This window comes from Mirounga angustirostris, unplaced genomic scaffold, assembly GCF_029215605.1.
Source record: "Mirounga angustirostris isolate CCGP_5_RB_7025 unplaced genomic scaffold, mMirAng1.0.hap1 SCAF_7, whole genome shotgun sequence".
Taxonomy (NCBI): Eukaryota; Metazoa; Chordata; class Mammalia; order Carnivora; family Phocidae; genus Mirounga; species Mirounga angustirostris.
In genome coordinates, this window is record NW_026991715.1 from 50,226,731 (window position 1) to 50,251,262 (window position 24,532).

Below are 24,532 nucleotides of genomic sequence, written 5' to 3' on the forward strand. Positions count from 1 at the left end.
AAAAACTGAATTATTAATCAACAATCTTCACATAAAGAAAATTCCAGGCTCAGATGGCTTCATTGGTGAATTCTATCAAACATTTAAGGAAGAAATACCATCAACCTTATGCATACAAACTCTTCCAGAAAATAGAACAGTTCCTAATTCAATTTATATGACTATATTCTGATACCAAAACTCAAGAAATATATGAGGGGCACTTGGGTGGCTCAGTCAGTTGAGCATACGACTCCTGATTTTTGGCTCAGGTCATGATCTCAGGATTGTGAGATCGATCCCCACATGGGGGCTGGACTGGGCATGGAGCTTGATTTAGATTATCTCCCTCCTTCTCCCTCTGCCCCCTCCCCTACCCCACTCATGCTTTTGTCTCTCTCTAAAAAAATAAAAATTTAAAAAAAGAGAGATAATATAAGAAAACTACAACCAAAACAACAACAACAAAAAAAACTACAACCAATTTTTTTTTAATAAATCATGCTAAAATAACTAGATACTTGCGACAGAAAAAGAACCTCAACCTTTACTTCATACTATACAAAAAAATTAACTCAGGGGGTGCCTGGGTGGCTCAGTTGTTGAGCATCTGCCTTCGGCTCGGGTCATGATCCCAGGGTCCTGGGATCGAGCCCTGCATCGGGCTCCTTGCTCGGCGGGAGGCCTGCTTCTCCCTCTCCTTCTACCCCCTGCTTGTGTTCCTTCTCTAGCTGTGTCTCTGTCTGTCAAGTAAATAAATAAAATCTTTAAAAAAAAAAATTAAAAATTAACTCAGAATAGATCATAGATCTTAATATAAAAGCTGAAAGTATGAAACTTCTAGACAAAAATATAGAAGAAAATTTTCACAATTTTGAAGTAGGAAAAGACATTTTAGGACACACACAAAAAACACAACCCATACAAGAAAAATTTTAAATTACACTTCATTAAAATTTTAGAATTAAAAAAAAAACATTAAAAAATGAATGGCAAACAATAGACTTGGAGAAAATATTCACATTATGTATATATGACAAAGAGTTTTTTACCCAGGATATACTGAGAACTCTTGCAACTCAATAAGAAGAGACACCTCAGTTTGAAAAAAAAAATGGGAAAAAGATTTTGAATAGACATTCAAAGAAGATAATGAATGACAAATAAGCCTATGAAAAGATGCTCATCACTAACATTATTTATCAGAAAATAGATGATTAATTAAAATTACAATGAGATGCCACTAAAATGTATAATAATGGCTAAAATAAAAAAGACAAACAAATGTTGACAAGGATCTTGAAGTAATCGGCTCTGATAGATTGCTAGTAGGAATGCAAAATGGTATCTAGCCACTTTGAAAAACAGTTCATGGTAAAGTGAACCTAACATGTACCATAATACCAGCAGTACCTCCCAAGAGAAATGAAAGTATATGTCCAAACAAATACTTGTACATGGATGTTCATAGCAGTCCTATTCATTATAATAGCTCCAAACTAGAAAAAAACTAAAATGTGGTATCTGCTATTGCTGTTGATAAGGAATACTATTCAGAAAAAAAAACCAAAAACAACATAAAAGCTACTGATACACACAACAACATGGGTGAATCTCAAAAGCATTACGCTAAGGGAAAGAAACTAGATACAAAAAGTGCCCTCTATATAAGCTGACTTAAATGGAACTATAGAAAAGACAAGTCTAATCTATAGTGATAGAAAGTAGATCTGTGGCTGTCTGGGCCCAGGGAAAAGGGGAAGAGAGTGGAGATTGAATGTAAAAAGGGAAAAAGGGGACTTTTTCAGGTAATGAAAATGCTGACATCTTAATTGTGGTGGTGGTTAAATGGTTATATACATTTGCCATAATTCATTGAGCTACACACAAAATGTATGTATCTTTATTGTATGTAAATTATACTTAAATGATGTTTTAAAACATACTCAAGGGAAAGCAAACTCTTCCAGAACACACAGAATACTTATTTTGATACCAAAACTAGACAAAGGCATTAACGTCCCAAATACAGTCTCAAATACTAGTTCCAAATCCTAAAATTCCCTTAGTGTATTAATTATTAGCCTTCTATTATGAAAGTACAGCCCTGATCAAACATTTCGAGACACCTAGGTATTTGTAGCAAGAGAAAGGAAGTTTGGATTAAAGAAAATAGTAATAAGAGCTTCCTAATACAAGTAACCTAATTTACAATTTTATCCTGAAGCCTGCCATATATCTCCTTTAAAAAAAAAAAAAAATCATCTCCTAACGACTCTTTTGTATCCCTATTGGTAAGACCAAACACTGATACTGATTTCCAAAAGCAAGACCAATATATACTTGCAGCTTTCACTAAAACATTTAACATTTCCATAAATTTTGTCAAAATCAGTTATAGTTCACTAAATAATGATTAAATATTAAATGAGCTAAGTCAACTAAAAGATTTATGATCTTAGGACCTATTCTTTTTTGTGAAGAAGTATCGGACGTATACAATAGTAGAGAGAGTAGCATAATGAACTCCCATCCATACACTATCAAGATAATAAAATTCAAGATGTTGCTATTCTTGCCATATCTTTCTCTGTTTTTCACTTTCTTTTAAAAGCAAATCTCAAACATCCTGTCATTTCAGTCCTGCATACTTCAATATGCATCCCTAAAAATTATAAATACTTTTAAGATGTCTTTTTATTTCTTTTGGGGGGCACCTGGGGGGCTCAGTCGTTAAGCGTCTGCGTTCGGCTCAAGTCAGGATCCTGGGGTCCTGGGGTCGAACCCCGCATCGGGCTCCCTGCTCAGCAGGAAGCTTGCTTCTCCCTCTCCCACTCCCCCTGCTTGTGTTCCCTCTCTCGCGGTCTCTCTCTCTCTGTCAAATAGATAAATAAAATCTTTAAAAAAAGATTATTTTTGTACAGTATGGAAAATTTAGTTTTCTCAATATACAAGAAGTCAGGTTGAATTTTTCAACATCATATTTTTTCCACTGCTGAAACCTATAGCAACTATATAATTAATTAAAAGATCTTTCAATGAGCATTCTTTTCTATAAGGTTTTGTTAATTGCCTATGGCTTATAACTACATTAAAGCTAGACATGTTATTTAAATATAGCATAAACCCTCAATCTTTTATTTTACAAGAAAATTAATTTCTTGTTTTTACAAAGAGAAATAAAAGTGGTCACTAATTTGATCCCCATACGAGTCACCAGAAAAAAAATGGTCACTAAGGCCTAGCAAAAGAAAAAAGTTATCCCATAGCTGTTCAAAATAGATAGTATATCCATCCCTACACAAGTATACAGTGGGTGCAAAACCATACTCTACACACTGTAAAGAATACTAGAAAATCTTCCAACAGTCTAGTGATTCAGTGGGGTCACTTCTCAGTAACTCATAGTCCAATATTCTTCATTGTGATAAATCTGCAGATAACATCACATCACTTAACATCCATCCCACTAAATGATACAAGTTATAAAACTTCAATATACTTTAACTGAAAACGACACTTGACATTTACCATGGCTGTTGCTTTGTCTCAGGAAGAATAGGGAACACGGTATTTTAGGGATGCCATGAGTTGTGCCAGAGTTGACTTGCTAAGTTTCTTAAAGCTAAACCCTAAGATCATAAAAACAAGTAAAGGGATCTTCATTCATAAAAGAGATTTTTCCCTAACTGAGCAAATAATAATTTGATTTATTGAAAAAGATATGTTAAAACATACCATGCCCAGGTTGTCTGGGGAAAAAGGAATGGAAGATACGGACATATTAATCAACTGAACATAGAAGGATAGCTGATTTTTCACTTGTCAAATAACATTTTTGAATGGAAGCATTTCTTCTGGTTCTCAATATAAAGCATTTTGTAGATTCCCCCCTCCTCATTTTTAGAAGTCATATTATCAAACAAGAATTAACTGTGAAATAAAGTTACTTTAAATCATATAAGTCTTAAAAGGTTAATTCATATTCTACTTCTCTTTCATAATCGCCTATATAAAGCATAAACCATTCAACTTAAAAAGAATTAAAAGGAGTTACCCAAGAGGCCAACAACAATAACAAAAATCTAGGAAGGCTGAGAGTTGGTCAGTTAGAATCTTCATCTCAATAAAAGATACAAAGAGAGATAAACCCTTACCTCAACTATTTAAGTACATACAAGAAGGAGACTTATAATGCATATGTTGACGTTGACTAACTTCCGACTGCATGAGGTAACAGTGCTCTCATACACATATTATTCATCTGCTGTATGTTACTTGTCCTAACCTCTCAATTTAATTGAATCTAACAGAACCTATTAAATTCAGTCTGGTTGTATAAGATTATGACAGTCATTAATGAGCCAGACTTTTAAGTGCATGCATTGAAGATAAACTGACTGGTTAAGAGGGCTTTCCCCTTTTGTTCCCTTGCTGTTTACTGCAATGAAAACTAGAATACCAGTATTTTTAGGCCTGTAATACTGACTTTCCCTCATGCCTGAATCAAGTTAGGTTTAAACTTGCTGGTTACTCGCATTTACACATAAATCAACACTAATTTGGTAAAATTTAAGTCGCAAACTTCAAAATAATGCAACAGACTGACTCAATTTCACTCTCCACTTTGGGAAAAAAAACAAAAAACAAAAAACAAAACAAGCTGAGCTACAGATTTATCTCGGGAATGACCTCTGAGGCAACTATATAATAAACATTCATTTTTATTTGTTCTTTTTCCCCCATCCTTTTCTCTACCAAAAAGCAGACTGTAAAACTTAAATCATACAAATGTCAGGAGTTCCTGCAAATAGGCTTGTTTTAGTTAAAAATGTTTGACGATCCTTTTAAAGTTTTCAAATTTCTCTCCTTCCATGTGAGCAGGCTTTTACATTTACTACTGCCTGTTGCTTGAAAAAAAGAAAGTAAGGATTTTATTGCTAGGTGTGTGCATGTGGGGGGATAGCCATAGGACTGTTTTTGGCACAGATTTATTTAAAACAAATATTAAAAACTCCAGATCCTCCTAAAAGGTGATGAGAATGATATCTCACTACTCTTTGTAGCATCAGTTTTGATTGTTGTTGGGTTTTTTTTTAATTATTATTTCAAAGACATATTACACCTGAAAACACAAGTTACATGGCACTGATTGCACAAACTTTATGTCTGGAAAAGGTATGCTCACCCGCTGTATGAAGAGTGAAAACTCAAAGTAGATTTTATGGTAGTGGCATCAATGATGACTTTAAAATATATAGATACTGTCACTTGCGGAAAAGAAAGATCATTTAAACAATTTAACTTAGAGGAACTGTGTGATGAGCAGACCGTGCTAAAGGTAAATTATTTCAAATATATATAACAAAACTTAAGTGTGTCTCATTCACCACTCTAAAAATATGGGTCATTGAATCAGAAAGATTATTTAACAAGTCTCCAGTTCTTAAGATGATTTATCCCAATACCCCAAATGATAACATTCTCTACTGAAATCAGACAAAAAGGCAGTAAAGTATGTTTGAGCACAGGCGCTCCACACAGTAGTTATGAGTTGCTCAAAAGAGTGGAGTTCTAAAATTTATTTTGATTTTCTTAAACTCACTCACTTGTGACCAATCTCATGTGCAATGGTAAAAGCGGAACCCAGGCCAATGTCTTCATTAATGCTGCAGCTCCTTTCAGGCTCACACATTCCAGCCACAGAGGCCAAGCCTGAATAAACAGAAGGAGACACAAAGGGTCAAGCCAAGGTGTTTCAGTCTTAAAAAGCCCATACTTATAAATGCCTGGATTCTTTTTAATAACCTCCATGCACAGAAGGAGCAGTTGGCAAAAGGTTAACTTTCTAGTCATTTGCAAAATCACTGGGGGGAGTTTCACTTTGCCGGCTAGACATTAATATTTTTTGAACTGCAGTCAGTGCTGGAAAATGTCTAGACTAGGGGTTAGATTTATAAATTTTACTTCTGGTAACTTGGGACCACCTAGTAACTTGAGCCAGAAGAGGGAATTCAAGAAAGCATTTCTATTTTAACATTCTTCAGGCTGTAGAAAGCAAAATACATCCACATTATTTTTCTAAAGAGATCTGTTTAAGTTTAGTGGGTTCATAAAAATATACAAGCAACTTTTTAGTTACCAAAAAAAGGGAATCCCAAATGGTTTTTTTTTAAATGACATTTTTTTATAAAAGCAAAAATGAATGATTCAAAAGAGAAAAAGGAGAACTGTTAAAAATAGGAGGTTTTGCATTTTTTTAATCTTCTGAAATAAGTCCTGATAGTGATGCAACAATTTCTTTAGGTATTTTAATGGAAAGAAAGACATTCACACTTTCAATGGTTATCTCCTCTCCCATCCCCCTTCAATGCATTAGTTTTACTAATAAAGCAAAAACTACAGTGTTAATTCACTGATTCTAATGAAATGTTCCGTTCTCAAGGTATTCCTCCCTTGGGAATTTTAGCTTGTAAAAGCTTTCATATTTACTTCCAAATGAATATTACGCCCTGTGAATTAGTACATAACTTTAAAACAGTACTTAGAAAAAAAGAATTTTTGTGTGAAAAATGTCATGTGTTATAAGGAAACAGATGCTAAATTATACTTAACACATATAGGAACGAAAGTTATTTAAAAGAAATTGAAGGAAAAGTAGGAAAAACATTTTGTATGTTAGTAGTCTACTATCATTACCCAAATAATAATTATCTAACCACAAAAAGTGATTTGAATCCAATTCAATGAATATTTATTGACCACAATAAGCAATGTTCCATGCTAGGTACAATTTCCCAGTTACACTAATTTGGAACAATAAAAGCTATTCAATTAATATTTTTACTGATAAGAAAGCTCTAGAAATTGTTTTTCTGTACCTTCTAATATAAAATATGAACATAATAGCCACACTGGAACAGAGATGAGGTCAGTGCTAGATTTGCTAATAGATTGTTTGCTTTTCCTACTGTTTTATGTGGAAGGAGCACGCGCTGGGAAAGGGGTTGATTTCTGTCACTGAGTTATTGTAAATACTAGTGTTATCCTTGTTGTGCCCTTCCATCTACTTAGAAGTCTTGGGACCTGAAGAAGAGGAAGTAAAAAGAGGGACTAGTTGGGGCACTAAGTCACTAAGGTGACTTAATTTTTTTGGTAAATCACAAATATGTAAGAAATGTTAGTTCTAAATTCCCCTGAGACAAAGAGAGATAGGGAGAGAAAGAATACCAAAAAAGTTTGCAGTAGATTATCTGGCTAAGCTATTGAGTTCAGTATCATTCATGATATGGGAAGAACAAAGCCACACTGTTTGAATACTGTTTCTGTTTTAAGCTTTATGAAATTTGGTTAAAAAACAATTACTGAGAATAATTATTGTTAAATTAACATTTCTTATATTTCCCAAAATATATTATTCCATGGGTTAGATTTTTGTTTGTTGTTATTGTGACTGTTTGGTATATGCCATGTGGTAATATTTTTAACTGAGAATTCTCAATGACTCCCTAAGGTGTATTTGCAAGCACAGATTTACCTCTCTATCTGATATAAAATTAACTTAGTTGTTCTACTAAAAGAACAACTTCAGAAAGAACATATTTGGGAAATAACTCTTCGTTAAAAATACAGAGCTAAATTCTAACTGAAATAAAATAATTTAGAGCTAATCTATTTTCACAACCCCTACAACTTTCTATATTCCTATAAAATTGAGGCTGTCAAAGTTCTTACGTGTGATTGTGTTAATAGGGGTTTGATTACTATTTGGGTCATTTAGATTTCCTCAGTTTGATGGCCACAGTTTGCACCCTTAAATCTACTTAGCCATGTTACAATTGGTCATCAAAGTTACTAAGCAAGAGAATATGCAAGTATTAGCATAAAAACCAACATGAAAGTTGACAGAATGACCACCCAAAAAGAAAAACCCTGACCACCATTCTGTACTGATAATATATTTTTCACATATGAAGCTCAACACATGTATACATATGCAGTCATTTAGTTTTCACCATGAGATAGTATAAAAGATAATTTATAATGGCTTATAATTTGAAAATAATTTATACTGAGCTTGAAAATGCATTGACATGAACCAAAGTATTAATGTATTGATTTTGGAAATTAATAAGCTATAAAAATTGGAATACATATTTGGGAAAGAAAGAGATGTTGGGTAGAAGCATATCTCGAATCTACTTGAGTAAAAATAACAACATAAGTATAGGCAGTGTTATTACTAATGTCCTAATGAAGAAGACATCTCAGTGTAAACAATCTACCTTCAAAAAGCAGAATAGAATGTATATAGATATATACATATGTATTTCCTCAGAATACATATATATACAATGGAAAAATACAAGCTCTAGCTTATACCTCCTTTGAAGCTTAGTGTCAATTGTATTTAAAATTGATCAAGCACTTAGTAAATGCTTTCAGATATTGAACAATAACAGGTTAAGTTAGTATAATTTCTACAACAAATAATAATACCAGTGCATTTTTACAGTACTTCTCTATTAAACATCTTTGTATTTTTTTTCCTTTAAGTGATTTTTACAATATCCCTGTTACATAAGGGCAGATATTGCTCCTACTTCATAGATAAGGAATTGAGGAATAAATACCTAAATAAAGAGGAAAAGGTAATGCACTGAAACAGTCAAAGCCAGTTGTTAGTTTCCAGTTTCCACTTTAGGGTCCTTTCCAATGGATTATTTTGCTTTTGTTAACCTAAAAACCTAAATCTTTTTGATGTGAGATCTCTCAGCAAAGAGAGTTCTTTCTACATTATGTTTTTTAACTAGCAAACTTCTCTACCCTAAATACTGATCGTTGGCTAATTGGGATTTCTTTTTTAGCCTTAAATCCTGAGGGAAATAGGATAGGAGAAGACTGGAAAGGCAGATAAAAATCAAGAGAAATTTTAATCTCTACAGACAGGACTTTCTGAATTCTCCCAGGAAACTGGGTAACACCTTTTCTCCCACCTCTACTTAAATTTGATCTTCCCAAAATTCTTATGAGGAGCATAGGAATAGATTTCATAATTGTTCCTTTACAGGCAAGAAAATTGAGACTTATCATAGAGAAACTAGAAAATTCACCTTCAGGTGCTTAACTTTTGAGTCTGTAATCAGTCTCTATGACACTAAAAAAATTATCTTAGAAGAAAAAGCTCCCGTTCTTAAAAGTAACTCTAGTTGCTTAACAATTCAGTCTACTTGAAAGCTATCATTTCCCCCATTTGTATTTGCAGTTAACTTTTAACCAGAATGAAGTTATACTCTACAACAAAATGTGACTTTTTAAATTCTAGAATATGCAGAAATGCTTTTTAAAAAACAAATATTTGGGAAGCACAAGAAAGATAATCTTGACCTCTCTACTGCTGGTTGTAATATTTCACAATTTTTTTTTTTATTGTTGCTCAGGTCCTGACAATTTCCAATATCTTAATTTATGGGGATATACCCGCGCCACAAAATTGCACCAAAGTACATTAAGAACACAATGTCTCCCTTTTAAGTATCCCCCGACTTTTCCCCCTATCCTTTCCTAGCCTGATATTTGAAGATGCTGTGTGCTTTTATTTGCTCTTAAATTCCTTGGTATTTTTGGAAAATACATTACAGACTGGTAACTTTTGATTCATCATGATTGTTTGAAGATTTAGAATCATCTTCTAAGTTGTTTTTAATCATCATTCTACTTGTTTCCTAGTTAAATGACATACCCACATGGGTCAGGATTAACAATTTATAGGAGTAATTTCAGATGTGCCAGAAAGGAAAATGACCAAATTAATGATAAAGAGTAAAGCCACTGGACAAAAAAGACAATCTGAACTATGCTCCCTTTATAAAAAACTTACCCAATGTTCCACAGGGCTTATTTTTATAAGTGCAGATATCATATCTATAGAGGAGAAAAAAGAGAGATGAAATTTGTAATCTGATTAAATTTGTAAAATATTTTCGTATATTCATCACATTTCTTTCTTAGAGCTCTGGGTTGTCAGACCACAATCAGTGCAGTTATGAGCAGCCAGCTGGAGCGTGGGCATTTTCAGCACTCTGGGGGACACACCGGCTGCACTACACTCACAGCCTCTGGCTGTAAGCCAATGGGACACCTGCCAGTAAGAAAGAAAGGTTAAAGTGGATTTCTGTAATTGCGAGTTCCATAAAACCATCTACCATACTGTTTTGAAGCTAGAATAGCTTGTCTGCAGATTGCTACTGCTTCTACAAAAAAGCAAATGGGTGGCTTTTTATTCCCAATCTCTTTGAACCTGCTGGAATATTTTTCTTATTATAGCCACAGATTATGTTTTATACTTCTGAGCTGTAAGCACTATCTGGCGTTCCTTCAACTCTATCACAGATTCTTGTTTAAAAAAAAAATAGCACAATACAGCAATGGGAATAAAATTGGTATCACAAAGTTTTCCTACTTGTATACCAGAAATTTAGCATAGTTAAAATACAGATATTTTTACGTGAATTTGCAAACAGCGAAATAAATAGCTCAATAGGAGCTTTCCTAATGTTGGCGGGACTTACTCTAATGCTATATTGCATTACAACTCAATACAAAAGATGAAGTCCTTAAGTAATGTTGCATATTTTAAAATATATTACATTTAGAATGCTAAATCAATATTGATATGAACATCCAATTTTAAGCAGTTTTTAATAGTATTCTTGTAAACTAATCTTTAAAACCAAAAGTATTCCATTTCTAAAGTGAGAATAAAAAATAAATTTAAAAAGACTGACCATTTTTATTTGCCTATGTTTTATGCCAGAAATGAAAAGCTTTTCAGGTAAAATATAAAATTTCACAAACTACAGGAAAATCCAAGTTGTAAAAGTTCTTTGTATATAAAATGGTTAGTCCATATTACTGGGGGAAGTGATTAATAATTAATCCCATTCTTGTTCACTACATCAAAATGTGTTTTCAAAAAATAAATATCAAATCCAGCATATCACTGTACTATTGAGCTCATTAAAATCCCTGGAGATGCCTTTTGCCTATTTTTAGAGTTTTGAACTCTTCATCTTGTACACTTTACATTTGGGGAAAGGGATTTCTCCTCTTGCACAGCTTTCTCTTCTATCATTCACATATTCATCTTCCTCTTGTCTTGTAATTGGTAAACTATGAGATTTCAGTATCTGGAACATTCTTGAATGTAAGAGATAGAGAGGGTACTTGGTATATTTACCAAAGCACCAGAAAATATATTCTGGGTGTCACAAAATCAATTTATCTTGTGATCATACTGTATAATGCCTATGATGTTATGAAGACACAACCCATCCCAGGAGTCTTCAAGAAAATGTAAACAAAGACTTTTCATGGGTACTGCAGATATCAATGTCTAAACGGAATCTATAACCAAATTCTCAACTTCTACATATGTCTTTTCCTAAAACTGATCTGCCTGAGAATGCAAGCACCTGCAAGCCACCAGCTTCCCTTTTCCTCTTTTACCTTTCACAATTGCCCAGTTTCTGCTTTACAAAAAAGAAAGCTTACTTCTCACCCATCCCAAACATTGTTATGGTGCATTGCCTCCTGGGCATAAAAGTCTCCAGGATGGGGAGCAAGATGGCAGAGGAGTAGGAGACCTGGATTTCGTCTGGTCCCAGGAATTCAGCTAGATAGGGATCAAACCATTCTGAACACCTACGACTCAACAGGAGATCGAAGAAAAGAATAGCAACAACTCTCTGAACAGAAAAGCGAGCACTTTCTGGAAGGCAGGACGTGTGGAGAAGTGAATCCGAGGTGATATTCGGGAAGATAGACAGCGGGGGTGGGGGCCTCCGGCGGCCGCTTCTGGCAACTGATAGAACCGCAGAGCACAAAATCGGAACTTTTAGAAGTCGGCTCTGCTGAGGGACATCGCTCCAGTGGCTAAGCGGGGGGTAGAACCCTCGTGGGACAGTGTGGTCTCAGGACCCTCAGGTCACAGGAAGAACCGGGGTACCTGAGTGCGGCAGAGCTCCCAGGTATAGGAGCGGGGAAGCCGGATGCAGAGACGGAGCAGAGGAGTGGGCTCTCAGCTCGCAGTTGCCATAAACCGTGATCTGCGGCACAGCCGGGCCACTGCTCTTCCAGGACCGAACAAGCGGAGACCGGGGAGACGGGAGTGACTGATTGCTTTTCTCTGGGGGCACACTGAGGAGTGGGGACCCAAATTCTCGGCTCTGCCGGGGCAGAGATTGGCAGGCCGCCATTTTCACTCTCGTCCTCCAAAGCTGCATGGAAAGCTTGCAGGGAACAAAAGCTCCTGAGAGCAAACCCGAGCAGATTACTTAGCCCTGACCGGCAAGGACGGGTAATTCCGCCTCCGGCAAAGACATTTGGAAACCATGGCAACAGGCTCCTCCCCCAGAAGATCAGCAAGAACAGCCAGCCAAGACCAAGTTTACTGATCAATGAGAATAGCAGAACTCCAGTGCTAGGGGAATACTGCACATAGAATTCATGGCTTTTTTACCATGATTCTTTAGTCTTTCAAAGTTTGTTTTTTTTTTTTGTATTTTTCTTTTTCCCTTTTTCAACCAACATCTTATCAATCCTTTTTTTTTTTTTAAAGATTTTATTTATTTATTTGACAGAGAGATACACAGCGAGAGAGGGAACACAAGCAGGGGGAGTGGGAGAGGGAGAAGCAGGCTTCCCGCCGAGCAGGGAGCCCGATGTGGGACTCGATCCCAGGACCCTGGGATCATGACCTGAGCCGAAGGCAGACGCTTAACGACTGAGCCACCCAGGCGCCCCATCAATCCCTTTTTTAAAAAATCTTTTTTATTTTTCATTTTTAGAGTCATATTCTATCCCTTCATAGTGGTTACCCTTATTTTTGGTATATATATATATATATATAAGTTGTTCTCTCTTTAAAATTTTGGGATACAATTTCTTCTAACAGATCATAATATACCTTAAATCTCTAGTGTATGGCTTTGTTCTAGTCTCCTGCCTGACCACATTCTCTCCTTTTTTTTTTTTAAATCCTCTTCTTTATTTTTTCAACCAACTTCTTATCTTATCAACTCCTTTTATAAAATCTTTTATAATTTTCATCTTTACAGTCATATTCCATCCCTTCATTGTATTAACCCTTATTTTTGTGTATATATAAGTTTTTCTTTCTTTTAAAAATGTTGGGAGGCACTTTCTTCTAACAGACCAAAACACACCAAAATCTAGTGTGTGGCACTGATCTATGCACCAGCCTGATCATATTTGATCATATTCTGTTTTGTTTTGTTTTGTTTTTGTTTGTTTTTATATTTTTCTTTTTCTTTTTTCTTTCTTTCCCTTTCTTTTCCCCCAGTTTCAGGTCTTTTCTGATTTGTTTAGTATATATTTTCTGGGGACGTTGTTACCCTGTTACCATTTGTTCTCTCATTCATCTATTCTCCTCTGGACAAAATGACAAGATGGAAAAAATCACCTCAACAAAAAGAACAAGAGGCAGTACCGACTGCCAGCGACCTAATCAATATGGACATTAGTATGATGTCAGAACTAGAGTTCAGAATGACGATTTTAAAGATACTAGCTGGGCTTGAAAAAAAACATGGAAGTTATTAGAGAAACCCTTTCTGGAGAAATAAAAGAACTAAAATCTAACCAAGTCGAAATCAAAAAGGCTATTAATGAGGTGCAATCAAAAATGGAGGCTCTAACTGCTACAATAAATGAGGCAGAAGAGAGAATTAGTGATATAGAAGATGAAATGATGGAAAATAAAGAAGCTGAGAAAAAGAGAGATAAACAACTACTGGATCACGAGGGCAGAATTCGAGAGATAAGCGATACCGTAAGACGAAACAACATTAGAATAATTGGGATCCCAGAAGAAGAAGAAAGAGAGAGAGGAGCAGAAGGTATATTGGAGCAAATTATAGCAGAGAACTTCCCTAATTTGGGGAAGGAAACAGGCATCAAAATCCAGGAGAGGCACAGAGAAACCCTCTCAAAATCAATAAAAATAGGTCAACCAGCCCAACATCTAATAGTAAAACTTATGAGTCTCAGAGACAAAGAGAAAATCCTGAAAGCAGCTTGGGAGAAGAGATCTGTAACCTACAGTGGTAGAAACATTAGATTGGCAACAGACCTACCCACAGAGACCTGGCAGGCCAGAAAGGACTGGCATGATATATTCAGAGCACTAAATGAGAAAAATATGCAGCCAAGAATACTATATCCAGCTAGGCTGTCACTGAAAATTGAAGGAGAGATAAAAAGCTTCCAGGACAAACAAAAACTAAAGGAATTTGCAAACACCAAACCAGCCCTACAAGAAATATTGAAAGGGGTCCTCTAAGCAAACAGAGAGCCTAAAAGCAACATAGACCAGAAAGAAACACAGACAATATACAGTGACAGTCACCTTACAGGCAATACAATGGCACTAAATTCATATCTTTCAATAGTTACCTTGAATGTAAATGGACTAAATGCCCCAATCAAAAGACACAGGCTATCAGATTGGATAAAAAAACAAGACCCATCGATATGCTGTCTGCAAGAGACTCATTTTAGACCCAAAGACACCCCCAGATTGAAAGTGAGGGGGTGGAAAACCATTTACATGCTAATGGACACCAAAAGAAAGCTGGGGTGGCAATCCTTCTATCAGACAAATTAGATTTTAAACCAAAGACTGTAATAAGAGATGAGGAAGGACACTATATCATACTTAAAGGGTCTATCCAACAAGAAGATCTAACAATTGTAAATATCTATGCCCCTAACACAGGAGCAGCCAATTATATAAGCCAATTAATAACAAAAGCAAAGAAACACATCAACAACAATACAATAATAGTAGGGGACTTTAACACCCCCCTCACTGAAAGGGACAGATCATCTAAGCAAAAGATCAACAAGGAAATAAAGACTTTAAATGACACATTGGACCAAATGGACTTCACAGACATATTCAGAACATTCCATCCCAAAGCAACATAATACACATTCTTCTCTAGTGCCCATGGAACATTCTCCAGAATAGATCACATCCTAGGTCACAAATCAGGTCTGAACTGGTACCAAAAGAATGGGATCATTCCCTGCATATTTTCAGACCACAGTGCTTTGAAACTAGAACTCAATCACAAGAGGAAAGTCGGAAAGAACTCAAATACATGGAGGCTAAAGAGCATCCTACTAAAGAATGAATGGGTCAAACAGGAAATTAAAGAAGAATTTTAAAAATTCATGGAAACAAATGAAAATGAAAACACAACTGTTCAAAAATTTTGGGATACAGCAAAGGCGGTCCTAAGAGGAAAGTATATAGCAATACAAGCCTTTCTCAAGAAACAAGAAAGGTCTCAAATACACAACCTAACCCTACACCTAAAGGAGCTGGAGAAAGAACAGCAAATAAAGCCTAAACCCAGCAGGAGAAGAGAAATAATAAAGAGCAGAGCAGAAATCAATGAAATAGAAACCAAAAGAACAGTAGAACAGATCAACGAAACTAGGAGCTGGTTCTTTGAAAGAATTAACAAGATTGATAAACCCCTGGCCAGACTTATCAAAAAGAAAAGAGAAATGACCCAAATCAACAAAATCATGAATGAAAGAGGAGAGATCACAACCAACACCAAAGAAATATAAACAATTATAAGAACCTATTATGAGCAACTCTATGCCAGCAAATTAGATAATCTGGAAGGAATGGATGCATTCCTAGAGATGTATCAACTACTAAAACTGAACCAGGAAGAAATAGAAAACCTGAACAGGCCTATAACCACTAAGGAAATTGAAGCAGTAATCAAAAATCTCCCAGAAAGCAAGAGCCCAGGGCCAGATGGCTTCCCAGGGGAACTCTACCAAACATTTAAAGAAAAATTAATACCTATTCTTCTGAAACTGTTACAAAAAATAGAAATGGCAGGAAAACTTCCAAACTCGTTTTATGAGGCCAGCATTACCTTGATCCCAAAACCAAAGACCCCATCAAAAAGGAGAATTACAGACCAATATCCTTGATGAACATGGATGCAAAAATTCTCACCAAAATACCAATAGCCAATAGGATTCAACAGTAAATTGAAAGGATTATTCACCATGACCAAGTGGGACTTATCCCTGGGCTGCAAGCTTGGTTCAACATCTGCAAATCAATCAATGTGATATAATACATTAATAAAAGAAAGAACAACAACCATATGATCCTCTCAATAGATGCAGAAAAAGCATTTTACAAAGTACAGCATCCTTTCTTGATCAAAACGCTTCAGAGTATAGGGATAGAGGGTACATACCTCAATATCATAAAAGCCATCTATGAAAAACCCAGTGAATATCATTCTCAGTGGGGAAAAACTGAGAGCTCTCTCCCTAAGGTCAGGACCACGGCAGGGATGTCCACTATCACCACTGCTATTCAACATAGTATTAGAAGTCCTAGCCACAGCAATCAGAGAACAAAAAGAAATCAAAGGCATCCAAATCGGCAAAGAAGTCAAACTCTCACTCTTTGCAGATGATATGATACTTTATGTGGAAAACCCAAAAGACTCCACCCCAAAACTGCTAGAACTCATACAGGAATTCAGTAAAGTGGCAGGATATAAAATCAATGCACAGAAATCAGTGGCATTCCTATACACCAACAACAAGACAGAAGAAAGAGAGATTAAGGAGTCGATCCCATTTATAATTGCACCCAAAACCATAAGATACCTAGGCATAAATCTAACCAAAGAGGCAAAGAATCTGTACTCAGAAAACTATAAAACACTCATGAAAGAAATTGAGGAAGACACAAAGAAATGGAAAAACGTTCCATGCTCATGGATTGGAAGAACAAATATTGTGAAGATGTCAATGCTACCTAGAGCAATCTACACATTCAATGCAATCCCCATCAAAATACCATCCACTTTTTTCAAAGAAATGGAACAAATAACCCTAAAATTTGTATGGAACCAGAAAAGACCCCGCATAGCCAGAGGAATGTTGAAAAAGAAAAACAAAGCTGGTGGCATCACAATTCCGGACTTCCAGCTCTATTACAAAGCTGTCATCATCAAGACAGCATGGTACTGGCACAAAAACAGACACATAGATCAATGGAACAGAACAGAGAGCCCAGAAATGGACCCTCAACTCTATGGTCAACTAATCTTCGACAAAGCAGGAAAGAATGTCCAATGGAAAAAAGACAGTCTCTTCAACAAATGGTGTTGGGAAAATTGGACAGCCACATGCAAAAGAATGAAACTGGACCATTTCCTTACACCACACACAAAAATAGACTCCAAATGGTTGAAAGACCTAAATTTGAGACAGGAGTCCATCAACATCCTAAAGGAGAACACAGGCAGCACCCTCTTCGACCTCAGCCACAGCAACTTCTTCCTAGAAACATCACCAAAGGCAAGGGAAGCAAGGGAAAAAATGAACTATTGGGACTTCATCAAGATAAAAAGCTTTTGCACAGAAAAAGAAACAGTCAACAAAACCAAAAGACAACCGACAGAATGGGAGAAGATATTTGCAAATGACATATCAGATAAAGGGCTAGTATCCAAAATCTATAAAGAACTTCTTAAACTCAACACCCAAAGAACAAATGATCCAATCAAGAAATGGGCAGAAGACATGAACAGACATTTTTCCAAAGAAGACATCCAAATGGCCAACAGACAAATGAAAAAGTGCTTAACATCGCTCGGCATCAGGGAAATCCAAATCAAAACCTCAATGAGATATCACCTCACACCATTCAGAATGGCTAAAGTTAACAAGTCAGGAAACGACAGATGTTGGCGGGGATGCGGAGAAAGGGGAACCCTCCTACACTGTTGGTGGGAATGCAAGCTGGTGCAGCCACTCTGGAAAACAGTATGGAGGTTCTTCAAAAAGTTGAAAATAGAACTACCATACGATCCAGCAATTGCACTACTGGGTATTTACCCCAAAGATAGAAATGTAGGGATCCAAAGGGGTATGTGCACCCCAATGTTTATAGCAGCAATGTCCACAATAGCCAAACTGTGGAAAGAACCAAGATGTCCATCAACAGATGAATGGATAAAGAAGATGTGGTATAGATACACAATGGAATATTATGCAGCCATCAAAAAGAATGAAATCTTGCCATTTGCAACAACGTGGATGGAACTGGAGGGTATTATGCTGAGCGAAATAAGTCAATCAGAGAAAGACATGTATCATATGACCTCACTGATAGGAGGAATTCTTAATCTCAGGAAACAAACTGAGGGTTGCTGGAGTGGAGGGGGGTGGGAGGGATGGGGGGGCTGGGTGATAGACACTGGGGAGGGTATGTGCTATGGTGAGCACTGTGAATTGTGCAAGACTGCTGAATCTCAGATCTGTACCTCTGAAACAAATAATACATTATATGTTAAAAAAAAAAGAAGAAGAAGAAGATAGGAGAAGGGGAAGAATGAAGGGGGGGAAATCGGAGGGGGAGACGAACCATGAGAGACAATGGACTCTGAAAAACAAACTGAGGGTTCTAGAGGGGAGAGGGGTGGGAGGATGGGTTAGCGTGGTGATGGGTATTAAAGAGGGCATGTTCTGCATGGAGCACTGGGTGTTATGCGCAAATAATGAATCATGGAACACTACATCAAAAACCAATGATGTAATGTATGGAGATTAACTAACAGAATAATAAAAATAAATAAATAAATACAAAAGTCTCCAGGATGTATGTAAAGAGATAATTCAAGAATGCATTGATCCTGGGGTCAATCCTTTTGAACAAAGCAAGAAAAATGAAAGGGGATGATGCTTATTTTATCCTGGCAAGACTCTGCCAGTCTTTCTGACTGCTTACAAATCAATCTATATAGCTATCTCACAATTAGAATTCAGAAGTGAGATGGTTTTCATGGAGTGTATTAACACATTTATTTGATCTAAAAAATGAAGTCAGTTCTGTTATTGATTGACAAGTCTGACAAGGGTAAGTAGTTTGGCAATGAGGGCTGATTTAGCCCATTGGATTATATGATGAACATTTTTCATGATTCAGTGAAATAGACAACTCCAAAGTTTTAAGAAAATTTATTTAAAACATACATACAATGTATAATATATTTTTAACTACAGTCTCTGTAGCTATTTAAACTTATAATAAAAAGTATTTTTGATAGCAACTTTAAAATGTGCAAAGTGGTGTGTCAATTTTCCAAATTATTTTAGGAGGCAAATTAAGCAAAAAATTTGAAGATCACAAATACAACTTGTATTTCCCTCTCATAGCAGTCCCTTCTCATCTCTGCTCATTGCTCTCATTTTACATACACCTTCTATGTTACACTCATGATGAATATTATTTCATTCTGTCATGACTGCCCAAAACACCTACATAAAGGCTGAAGTCATCAACAAATAATGCAAGCTAAAGCATCTTAGACTAAGATCATTCCATTTGCATTTTCTTCAGCTTTTCCCAATCCTCTACCATGCCTATAGAATTCTCTGTAAGATATTATATCAGAAAAAGACATGCCACTTCCTTGTGGCTTTTGCATTTAATCCACACTGTATCCTTCTCTATTCTATATTCACCAAGAGCAATTATGATTTATGTATTTCCTTTAATACCAAGTATTGAAAAGCAACATTTTTACTTTCATTCTTTCATACATGGATTTACTAAGCATCTATTACGTCCAGGTATAGTGCCATATACTAGAATCTAAAGTTGGGTAAGTTATTGTGGTCTCTTTGGGAAAGGACACATAAGCAGATAAGTTACAATATGATGTGGAAAGATGATTAAGGAAGTGTAAAAAAAGTTAAACTTACACCCAATAGAGCCAATACTTGATAGCCATCATGATGATGGCTTTTGCCATAGTCAAGTTATATGCAAATCACTATGAAAATACAGAAGGAGGAAATCCACAATAGAAAACTAAAAAACAGATTCACAATAGGACATAACATCCAAAACAGATTTTAAATATTTGGCCAGATGAAATAGAAAAGTAAAAGCATTCTAGGCAGAGAATGGAATAATCAAAGGAACAGAATCTGGAAAGAGCATGGCATATGCAGGGAACTATGAAAAGTCCAGAGAGGCTGAAACACTGAATGTATAGGATAAAATATCGAAAAATGAGTTTAAAGAGTTCCTGTTGGGGGGATAGATTATTAAGTGCCTTGAATACCAAACCAGATTATTTTTCTATAGGGAAAAAAAAAAAACTTAGAATATAGTTTGCATACTAGGACAGTCTTCTTTTTTTTTAATGTTTATATAAGTGCGTATACAGATTGATTTTGTATACAGATAAAAATCTGGGAGGATAACAGTGGGTATCTAAAGAAAAGATGGGAGAGTGGGGAGATTATAATGATTTTTACTCTGTTAGGGGTGCCTGGGTGGCTCAGTCGGTTAAGCATTGGTTAAGCATTCGAGTCTTGATTTCAGCTCTGGTCAATGATCGCAGAGTCCTATGATTGAGCCCCACAAAAGGCTCCAGGCTCGGCAGGGAGTCTGCTTGAGATTCTCTCTCTCTCCCACTGCCCCTCCCACCTCTCTCTCTCTCCCTAATGAATAAATAAATCTTTGAAAAATTAATGATTTTTACTCTATTATATACATTTCTGTATAACCAACATTTAATCAGAAGGTGTTTTGGCTTTGCCTGTCTCTAACGATCAACACAAGAGATAACTGAAAATAGGCTTCATGAATATTAATTAAATGTTGAAAAAGACGTTTTTCAATGAAGAAAAAAAATTAGTGATGTTTCAAATCTGTAGATTGGTCAAAATATTTCAGAAACACTCCCCTGGTCTTCATGAACACATACAAGAATGCAGCAAACTTTGTAGGTTGTACACTTATGTAAAGCATCTGAGATTTGTGTTGTGTGTCCACTTACTGCTTTGAAGGACTATGGTGCCAGATGACAAATATAAGGGTAGTAGAATTCTTTCCCTAAAATATGTTTATATTTAATATATGAGTACATTTTTATATTTCATATTTTATATATGAGTGCATTTTTATATTTTATATATGAATGCATTTCTCATGCAGTGCTATCAAAGCATACTAAATAACAGTTGGAATGTAATCAAACTTATAAAACAGAAGTATGAACTATTTTGTAACTCCCTGTTTGTTGAGTATTTGTATGCTTAGTGGCATTGATCTAAAACTTCCCTTCATTATAACTGATAACAATACTACTCACCAAACCCTAAGAGTTTGTCTGACCATATTAACTTAGGTCAAGTTTGAAACAATAAAAACCCATGATTGATGGAGGGAAGAGGCGATATAGTAATAAGAAAAATAATTTATATGTGGCCATATCCACCATGATACATACTTTTAAAAGATTTCTCTTCTTTAGGTTATTATAATTGTGAGCAGAAGGAAGACTTCAGCCATGGATTAAAAACAGTACCCAGTTTCAGCCAGGAATTATATACTATAGAATCGAGTTGTATTAATATCAAAATCAGGAATGATAAATCTATAAGACCTAAGTTTCTGGGGTGCACCTGGGTGGCTCAGTTGGTTAAGTGTCTGATTTTTGATTTCAGCTCAGGTCATGATCTCATGGGTCATGAGATCGAGCCCTGTTTCAGGCTCCTTGCTCAGGACAGAGTCTGCTTCTCCCTCTCCTTCCCCTTCTACTCCTCCCCCACCACCCTAGCTCATTTGCATGTGCTCTCTCCAAAAAATAAATAAAATCTTAGAAAATAATAATAAAATAAAATAAAATAAAAGACCCAAGTTTCCACTCAAGGTAGACTTCCTTAACTATACTGAATTTCCATTTCTATGTAGAATTGATTAATATAAATCTTTTCCATACCTTGATTGTATGTGTTTGCTCTACATTGTGTTACCAGTATATAACAAAATGTTCAGCATTAAGTTCAAGGTAATCATTTGAGACATTAAAAAGAAAGTTGAAAATTGCATTAATTCAGTTACTTTCATATTTTCATAAACTTACTATTCTTCTACATGTTACCTTTTTAAATTTCTTTCTTATTCCAACCATTCTTGCATTACTCTTTTTCCTTCTTTTTCATGCATAAATTTCTGATTCTTTCCTTTCCTACAAACTACTCTGCTGTCAGTCCCACATTTCTACAGATGAAAAGAATCTTGGAAAGTTATCTAATCCATGCTGTACTATACTTAAACTATGATTTTTCAAATTAGGCCAAGTATGAACCAGCTTATTTCATTCTTCTCAAATCTTATCTTTAAACATCATTTTCAACATTATGTTAATTGTAACAAACTTTTCCCTGCATCCCTTTCTTTCTCCTGAATTTCTCATTTTTATCTTGTATCACATTAACTCTATATCCTATCAACTCATCTCTTACATGCAATGGTTTTGCCTTATTTTCCTTCAAACTTGAGTCACCTCAGGAAAAACTACAAACTACAAACAAAAATAATGCAAGGAATTTGCTTTATCACAAAGATGTGACTAGTCTGCTTTTTAAGACATCTTGCTGCCATACAAAGTGAAGAAATGAGGGGCTGAGGAAAAGAAAAAGAGTTCCTGATTGCCTACTCTCAACTCTCAGCACCCTTTAAACAAATCAATCTTTACTAAATCTTGACCATCAAAGATACAGCAGGAGCCCCTAAACTTACAGGCGAGTCTAAGAATTGTGGAGTTCTAAAAAGGGACAGAAAAGCCAAAATATGATTAGAAAATGTTCTCTGGATTGTGAATTTGGATAGAAAAATATCACTGGGCACTTGCTTTGTTTCCTTTTCATGAAAGAATAATAAAGGCCTCAGGGCAGATGAAAAAGAACTAAGAAACATGATATTGGGGGTCTACATAAAGCCAGGTACCTGAAGGAAAGCAAGGTTCTGCTTTGGGATGAGTAATTGAATGCTTACATTGTCATTCCCTTACTCTATGTTCATAAGGAAGGACTGACTGAGCAAGATCAACACCAGAGAGGTTGGCTGAATATCTGTTACTGTAACACTGGTACACTTTTCTGCTGTGAATACTTTCAACTCTTCAATTTCCTAATAACTTTTGACCAGGCATGGCTATCAGAAGAAATTGACCAAAACGTATAGTTAAGTTCCATTTTAAGCTCTGCAAAATATAGCACTACCTTACAATGATGAAATACCTGGATGGGTTCTTAAAATCTTTTCCAAAAACTACATTCCATTCTTATGTAAGAGAAACACTCATTGCAAAGAAGCATTCCTTTCAATGATTTAGGTTTGAAAATGGAATTATTCAAAATCTAAACTCTGAGACTCATTTGTTTAATACTGAGTCACGGACTTATTTCCAAACAAAATGTCCTATGTACTGTGCTGTTTCATCTAGTATTCTTAGATATAGTGGCGAAGGCCAAGCGATAGTGATGCAGCACTTCCCTGCTTTCTTCACATGCACTGACAGACTAGCGTTATAAAACTGACTGCAGTTACAAAGACAACAGTAACAAAATAATGAAGAGAAAATATGATTTAACCCACTATATGCAAGAATGTATAACACTCTTTATGATAAATGAAAAAGATTTAAAGACCACTTGTCTTAGTTTGGGCTGCTATTACAGAATACCATGGACTAGACGGTTTAAATGACAGACATTTATTTCTCACAGGTCTAAAGGCTGGGAAGATCAAGATCAAGGTGCCAGCAGTTTTGGTGTCTGGTGAGACCCCATTTCCTAGCTTAGAGACAGTAGACCCTCTCTTTGGTGCTCACAAGGCCTTTCACTGGTGCTTGCTTATAAAGAGAGAAAAAGCTCTGGTGTCTCTTCCTCTTCTTATAAGGGCACTAATTCCATCATGAGTGGCCCACCCTTATAACCTCATGTCAACCCAATTACCTCTGAAAGGCCCCATCTCCAAATACCAACACACTGAGGATTAAGACATTAACAGTGGAATTTGACAGGAGGGAAAACATTCAGTTCATAACATTTCATCCCTACCACACTCCCCAAATTCATGACTTTCCCACATAAAAAAAATACATTCATTTCATCTCAACAGGCCCAAAGTCTTAACTCATTCCAACTTTAACTCTAAAGTCCAGAGTTTCATCTAACTATCATCTAAGTCAGATATGGATGAGAGTTTAGGTACACTTCATTCTGAGGCAAAACTCCTTTTCAGATATGAATCTGTGAAATCAGAAAAGTTATGCATTGCCAAAACATAATCGTGGGATAGTCATAGGATAGATGTTCCTCTTCCAGAAGGAAGAAATCATAAGAAAGAAAGAGGTAATGGGTCCCAAGTAAGATTCCAAGTAGAGTTCCAAAACCTACCATAGCAAATATCATTAGACTTAAGGCTTGAGAATAATTAAGCCTTGAGCTCTGCTCTCTGACCCATTGGGGTGGCAGCAGCATCCCTGGTTTCATATCCATGGCCCCACCCCTTCAGCTTAGCAGAGTGCTGCTCACAAGGCTCTCTCTGTAAGGGTACCCCCACTCTGCTCTCCATGAAGGCCTTCCTATGCAGCTTTGCAGGCCAGTGCTCCTG

At 35.9% G+C, this 24,532-nt stretch overlaps 1 protein-coding gene across 4 annotated transcripts in view; it reads right to left on the reverse strand.

Moving 5' to 3' along the window:
• ADAMTS6 (ADAM metallopeptidase with thrombospondin type 1 motif 6) overlaps positions 1 to 24,532 on the reverse strand; it is a 293,828-nt gene that overhangs the window by 153,250 nt on the left and 116,046 nt on the right. For all 4 annotated transcript variants that reach the window (XM_064596173.1, XM_064596170.1, XM_064596171.1 and 1 more), the window contains 2 exons: positions 9,860 to 9,903; positions 5,589 to 5,694 (listed from right to left, as the gene is read on the reverse strand). In XM_064596173.1, the coding sequence (XP_064452243.1) occupies positions 5,589 to 5,694; positions 9,860 to 9,903 (150 nt within the window). The remainder of the gene's footprint in view (positions 1 to 5,588; positions 5,695 to 9,859; positions 9,904 to 24,532) is intronic.